At 59.5% G+C, this 6,880-nt stretch overlaps 2 protein-coding genes across 2 annotated transcripts; both read right to left on the bottom strand.

Annotated features, from left to right (window-relative positions):
* Nucleotides 1-2: 2 nt before the first annotated feature.
* LDBPK_270500 (calpain-like cysteine peptidase, putative) lies at nucleotides 3-206 on the bottom strand (the record flags this gene model as incomplete). The annotated part of the gene is made up of 1 exon (XM_003861859.1): nucleotides 3-206. A coding segment is annotated over one exon (204 nt), but the record flags the coding sequence as incomplete, so codon positions are not given.
* Nucleotides 207-2,770: 2,564 nt separating this feature from the next.
* Nucleotides 2,771-4,570, bottom strand: LDBPK_270490 (hypothetical protein, conserved; the record flags this gene model as incomplete). The annotated part of the gene is made up of 1 exon (XM_003861858.1): nucleotides 2,771-4,570. The coding sequence occupies one exon, from the start codon at nucleotides 4,568-4,570 to the stop codon at nucleotides 2,771-2,773; it is 1,800 nt and encodes a 599-aa protein (XP_003861906.1).
* Between the last annotated feature and the right edge of the window lie 2,310 nt (nucleotides 4,571-6,880).

Genomic DNA, 6,880 nt, shown 5'->3' with positions numbered 1-6,880 from the left:
GAGAGCATGAAGCATTCATAGTGGTTGCCCTGGCCGAACTGCTCGCGCGAGAATACTTCGGGCAGCAGCGGCTGGTTCACACCAGCTGGGTACAGCTGCCTGATCGAAATCCAATCATCGGTGATGCCGGCGTTGTTCTTGTTAAACTCGTGGTCTGCAAACACCTCGCCGCTGTCCGGCGTTTCGTGGATAGACGATGCCGCCATCACACGGCGTGGGCGACGTCACGGAAGTGAGACAGAGGAAAGGGACGAAAGAAGTGGGTGAGCGCGTTGTATAACAGAAATCCGAGAAGATGAAGTAAACGAAGGAGCAAAGAAAAAAAAGAAAAACGAAAACGAATGTACGATGTGTGTGTCTCCTGGGGAGGGGGGTCGGCAATCGAAGCAGCGGAACAGAACAAAGTGGCGCAGGGAGACACAGCAGAAAAAAAAAAAAACGAAGCGAAAAAAAAAAGTGTATAGAGGGCGCGTGTGCTTCTCTCTCTGTGTTTAAGTGCGTGCGTGCGTGTGTGTGTGTGTGTGTGCGTGTGCGCGGTCGGCAGTGCGTGCGAGCGAACGGTCCAGCGATGGGGCCTCGCTCGTTTTGTGTTTTGCTTCTCTCCGCTTGTGATCAGCTGCCGCGGGGAGAGAAGAGCACGTCTGCCGCGGGTATCCGCCCCAGCGGTGCCGTCTCAGCTCTCTGCTTCTCGCTGCGCGATCTACAACACCACCCGAATGCGATCTCGCTTTGGCGCACTGACTCACACGCACGCTTCTCTGCCTATATGAGGCGGAAACGAGAAAATCGCCCGAAGAGAGCCGAAAACGCGTATTATGTGCGTGTGGGCAATCACAGATTACAAGGGAGCGAAGCGTGACAAGCTGGGATGGGCACGTCACGTCGCACGAGACGCCGACACAGCCGAAAAGGCGGCGTTTCGGGAGCAACCAGCAGCGGAAGGTGAAGACCGAGAAGTAGACACAGCGAAGAAGATGGGGAGAGCAGCAGGCAGAGGAAAGGAATGAAGGGGACCCCGAGACCGGCGATAATCCACCAATCACGGGGGCAATTCGAAAGCAAAATGGGGGAGCGGAGCGGGAGAAGTCGACCAACAATAAATCAAAGAGCACGTGATGGCCAACACCTGGCAAACACAGAAACGCACAAGCAAGCGCACTGTACGCAGCCGACAATGAATGGGGGTGTGGGTGGTGGAGAGGAGAGTGCTCGCAGGAGACGCAGCGGAGTGGGGGGGGGGCACCGCTCTCACACAAAGTCGCTTGAGTCCTCACAAACTGCACGCACGCACGCAAACGAAAAAAAAACGAAGCGAAAAGAAGAAAGGGATGGGGAGGACGCCTAGACCCTATCTCGCAGAATGAGCTACACACACACGCACACACACGCGAGCCTGTGAATATGGAGGAGGGGGGGGGTGTCTGCTCTGCGCAGTGGTCCTCAGAGGGTGAGGTGTGCCTGAGGGAAAGGTTCACAAAACAAAGGTAGTGAGGACAGAGGAGCGAGAGAGCAGGTGCTGTAGTGCGGAGTCGTGCTCAAGTGGCCGTGAGCGGCGCAGAAAGACGGGTGAAGGGAGGAGGCCGCGAAAGGTGGGGTAAAAGAGATGACACACCCGCTTAAGTCGTCCCGCGAGGTCGCACAGCTCGTTGGGAACACACAGAAAAGAAAGACGAGAGTGGGCAAAAGGAAAAGAGCGAACTGCGCCGCAAAGCCGCTAGGTGGCGACCGTCACGCCACCACCTCCTGCGAGTGGTGTCGTTGCTTGTTTCTGTGGGCGATCTCTGTTGCCGCCCTTCACAGCGAGGCGATGCTACCCGTGGGGTGTCGTATGTCCGATCTGTTTCGGCTCCCTTTGTTTTTGTTGTCTCTATGGGCACCGGCGTGCGCGTTCGAGGGTTCCCTCTCTCGAGTGAGGGAGCTACAAGAGAAGAAATGCACGTCGAGAGCGAGCGGGCGGGAGAGAGGGGTGAGAAGTGGAGGACACCATGAATCAATGATGTTTCGACAGAAAAATCAACGCAGGCGCACTTAGGCACACTCGGAAAACGAAACTATACATACTGAAGCGCGAGCGCGATGTGCGCGAATGATGAAGCAACGAGGAGGATGGAGGAAAGATCAGGCGTATAGAGAGAGAAAGAGCAGCGAAGTGAGCGTGTATCATTCGATGTCTCACAAAAGGGAAGAGGTGGAGAGTGCGCAAGAAAGACGACGACTGTAATTATCCGTGCAGACCCGCGGGACACACAGAAGCGGTGACAGCTACTCGATGACCGTTCCGCCGCTTCTGCTCATGATGCCCCGCATAACTCTGTGTGCATCGGTCGGCCAGGTTGCGGTGCGGTACGCCGCACACATACGTGGACGTGATGCTGCTATGTATGCTAAGCTATGTGAGAGTGTGTAAGGGGGAAGAAGGCGAGAGGAGCACGACATGTGGGACATGATGCCCAATGACTGTAAATCATCACACCTCTCTACAGTGTTTGTTTTACGTACCCTCTTGGATTTTACTTGATCTGGCTCGTGTTGCGTGCGCCGACCGCAGACAACCGCAGTAGCGGCGTCCTGCTCTTCGCATACGGCATACGTGTTACACAACCGACAGACCCGAAAAGGTCTCGATTATCACTACCGCCGCGCATCCCCCACGCGCCCGTCATTGCTCGTCCACGACCCGCCAAAGAGGGAAGCGTCACGCGTGCATCGGCGGAGATGAAGTGTGTGTGTGTGGGGGGGGGGGGCTAAGAGCAAGACGGCTGCTCCGTCTTCAGCAGGCGCTACTGCAGTCGCCGCTGCTGTCGCTTTGATTCGCCTCGCCATCGCCCCCGACGGCGGGCAGGTCCTCCAGCCGCACCACTCCCCTCCTCAGGGCCTCCTGCAGACACGCTGGCAGGGAATGCGGGCTCAGCAGGGAAGTGTCGACAGCCACGCGCGCCGGCGTGCGGTGTGGCCGCATCATCTCAGCTAGCTTTGCCTCCTCATCCTTGTCCTCCGAGGCGGCCGAAGAGTGCCGGTGCGCGTGGCTGCGAGCCCGGCAGAGGTCCAGAACCTCCGGCGCGGCTGCCGTGCCGTCATCGCCGCCGCTGCGCGTGCGGATGGGGAAGCGGCGCGGCACCCGCGACAACTGCACCGGCGCCAGGAAGGACTCCGTCGCATTCCGCAGCAGGGAGTAGCCGCCCCCCTGCCATTCCAGAAAGACGTGGCTGACAGGCGCGCTCGCGGGGTCCGCCGGAAGGCGCAGCGGCACCGTCACCAGAGCCACCGCCGCCCGCACTTCGTTCATTTCCATCTCTCGCACCACCGACGACGACATGCACGGCATGGATCGAATGCTCACCGGGCGACCATCTCGGACAGGAGTGTAGAACGTGGGCTCTGGGAGAGGCATGACATCCGATCCATCGCCTTCCTGCACTCTTGAGCGCGTATCACGGGCGGGTGACGCGATGGCGCAGCCGTTCCCTGACCCGGCAGGGATGTGGCCAGCTTTCGCGTCGTTGCCCTCAGCCTCGACCAACAGCGGCAGGCCACTTGCCCCTGATAGTTTCGACCAGCCCCAGATGTACCGTCCCTCCTCCACGTAAGTGAGATGGTACGTGGATATGTGTGTCGCAAAGGCCTCCTCGGCTGGGAGGTACACCAGGGCGTACTGCTCCGCCGTGAAGGGGTCTGTGGCGCGGCCAAAGGCCTCGATACGCTGCCCGAAGGGAACCTCCCCCACTACGTCCGCGTACCGGTGGGGAAAGCGGCGAACCCGAATCGTCTTCTCCGGCCGCGCTGGCTGGTACACGCGGTAATACGGCTTCACCTCGTCCCAGAGGCCCACCACACCGTCCGTCCACCTGATACAAGCCCTGTTCACCGACACGGCGTCAGCCTCCTTCACATCGCCGGCGAACATGACGCCGGTAGACGCGGGGGAGCCACCGTTCAAGGAGCCAGCGCTGCCGTCGTAGCTGTCAGCGCCATTGGTTGTGCGACGACCAGCCCTCGCAGAATAGTGCGGGACCACCGTACCCTGGCGGACGTAGCTCTTTAGTTCATACCAGCGCCGGTGCAGGAGCGGCTGCCACTCAACCTCCGCCAGTAGGCCAGGCGATAGCATCTCTGTCCCGCTCAACCGCCATCGCACCACCGGCGCAATCTTCAATGGCGGCGGCAATTGTGCCTCTGCGCGACGCATGCCGAGTGCCTCTTCCAGTGCCTCCCGAACAAGCACCGAAGGCGCATCGAGTGGAGCCAGCAGAAGCGCAGAGCGAGTGCCCTTGCAAAGGTCCCAGCGGTGCAGAGACACAACAATGCGGCAGCGCGGCGCTCCGGGCACACAGTTTGCGCAGGCGAGAGGCACGGGAGCGGTTGCCGTGTAGAAGCCGTCCGCAAAGCAGGCCACTCGCATGGGGATAGTCAGAGCCCACAGGGCGTAGGGCGTGGGCTCGCCATCCGCCGCCGATGCCCAGGAATCCAGCAACTCTGCCTCGATGGCCACGATAACGGTGCGATGACGCACATCCAGCACGGCGCACGTGCCGGTCCTCTCCACCATGAAGGATGACGGGGCGATGGGCATACTCCCCCCTGCCACCTTCCCTCTGTACCCTTGCTGAGAGAGCTCCGACACGGTGGGCGGGGGATCTATTAAGTGAGGTAATTGGTGAAGCTCCAGGCGGTTACCGTAATTATGTGCGTCAGATATAAAGAGGCGCCTTGGCGATATCACGTTTGACCGGTTGTGCAGCCCGCTCACGTCACGAGATTACGACCTCGCGACGGCGCGCTACGCTGTGCTGTGAGCACCACCACTCCTCTTTTCTCCGTTGCGATCAAGTGCGGCGCTCGTCAGCGGTCAGCGAGTGAAAGGCGCAAATCGCAGCGTTGGACTCTGAAGACAGAGAAGGAACAAAAAAAAACACCCACGTCTCACTGTACGACGCATGCTCTAGCTTCTGCGACCATCAGCAGCCCCGTTCCTGCTGTTGTTGCTTTTTTTTTTCGATTCAGGGCTTGATCTAATTCCTTCGCATATCACCCGAACTCGACAACCATTCTCGCAGGTTTGTGCCTGCGTGGGTGGGCGTATGAGTGCCCGCGCGGGTCTGGCCCTGGTGCGCCGAACGCCCGTGAAAAGCAAAGGAGAAAAGGCAGGCGCAAGATGAAAAGGAGATAGTGAGAGAGACCAGAAGAGCATCAAGCAAGCAACGTGGCATCGAGAGCGAGAACAAGAGCGGCAAAAGGGGTGCAGAGATGTGCATCAACGAGGAGCATACAGGGAGAGCCAAGCACGCGGCGTCCACAGAAGTGCTCTCACGCAGCATTATCTGGCTTGGAATCCTTGAGCGATGCCGCACCCGCAGCGGCGAAGTTGACGACTCCAAAGGAGACCGGGAGAGGCACGTGGAGAAGACAGCGCATGGAGAATGCACGTCGCTCAGAGTAGGAAAAAAAAACGTCTTCACGCTTGCTGGCTATAGAGAGATGTGTTGGCGAACGAAAGCCCAGTATGCATACACGCGGTGCAGAGGCAGTCGAGCGAAGTTCATTCCATGCGCTACTGCAGCTTCGCACGCACCCAAGCCAATGTCTACAAGCGCCTCCGCTTAAATATGCGCAACTTCATTGCCGGTGAAAAGAGAAGGAGAGAGAGAGCACCTACGTTTTCGCCGTTGCGACTAACCAACGGCTGAAGCACACATGCAAACAAGGCGCCGCCGTCCCCTCCTCTCCTCTCTCCCGAGCATCCTTACGCTTGCCATCTTTCCCCACCCCGCCCGCGCTCAGCCTCTCTCGCCATCTGTACCCGCCTTTCGATCACGACACCCTCCGCGCACGCCTGGCGCGTCCACATGCAACGGGCGCTCCAGCTAAAATACGCATACCACACGGTGGGTGCCGCACGCCATTGATCGGCAACCGAACAGCTTCAGTGCGCACTCTACGGCACAAGCAGACATTAAGAAAGTCAGTTATGTCAGCTGCGGAAGCGCTAGGAACACACATGAAAGAAAAAGAAAGGTCGGGGTGCATCACGCACGAACATGGGCCTATGCGCGTGGCTCCGAGTACTTGCAAGTGATGTGCTCAGATACGCTACTCACACGAGCAGCGAGCAAAACATAGGAATAAAAAAGCCTCAAGTTCACAGCCACGACTCTCGTAACAAACATCAAAGAGGATGCCCTTCCCGCTGATTCAGGTGTCTCACATCCAGTCCGCTTCCACTACATGGCCCACTGCTCGCAAGCACACAAGGCAGCAACGCAGTGATTCGGCCATTTCACCGAAGGGAGACATTATCTTCTCCCTCGACAGGCGGTGCAGACCGCGCAAACACACGGGTATCCATCTTTTCTACGACAAGCAACTAAATTTCTGAGAATTTTCTTTTCTCTCCGAAGCCTCCGTTCTCTGTCACGGTGCATCGGAGCTTAGCTGCACTCCACGCTATGCCGGGCCCTGTCACGGGCACATCGCGTGGTGCCAAGCAGCCCTGCACACACACGCCCTACAGCAACGCGCCGGCTCAGCCATCCGAGCACGGCCCCTGCCTCATACTCCACACCACCGCCGCGCTCTGCAGGTCGCCGCACACCCGCACCCGTCACGCCGGCGCCCACCTGCTGTGCATCCCCGTAGGGGTGGCACACAGGCCCCCTCCTCCCCCCGCACCAGCAACGGCAGTCGGGGCCGGGTGCAATGCGTTCCAGCCACGCCGACACCCTGCCTACCACATGGACGGCACAAGCGTGTTCGCTGTCGCGGGCCACCCCGACGCAACGCCACCCAGGGCCCCACCGCCGACACATCAGTGTGGCCATGCATCGCACAGACCCCCCCCCCCCCCCCCCCCCCCCTCCGCTCCCTCTCCGTGTCTCCGGTCTCT

This window comes from Leishmania donovani, chromosome 27 (assembly GCF_000227135.1).
Source record: "Leishmania donovani BPK282A1 complete genome, chromosome 27".
Lineage (NCBI taxonomy): Eukaryota > Euglenozoa > Kinetoplastea > Trypanosomatida > Trypanosomatidae > Leishmania > Leishmania donovani.
This window is presented reverse-complemented; position numbering and strand designations above follow the sequence as displayed.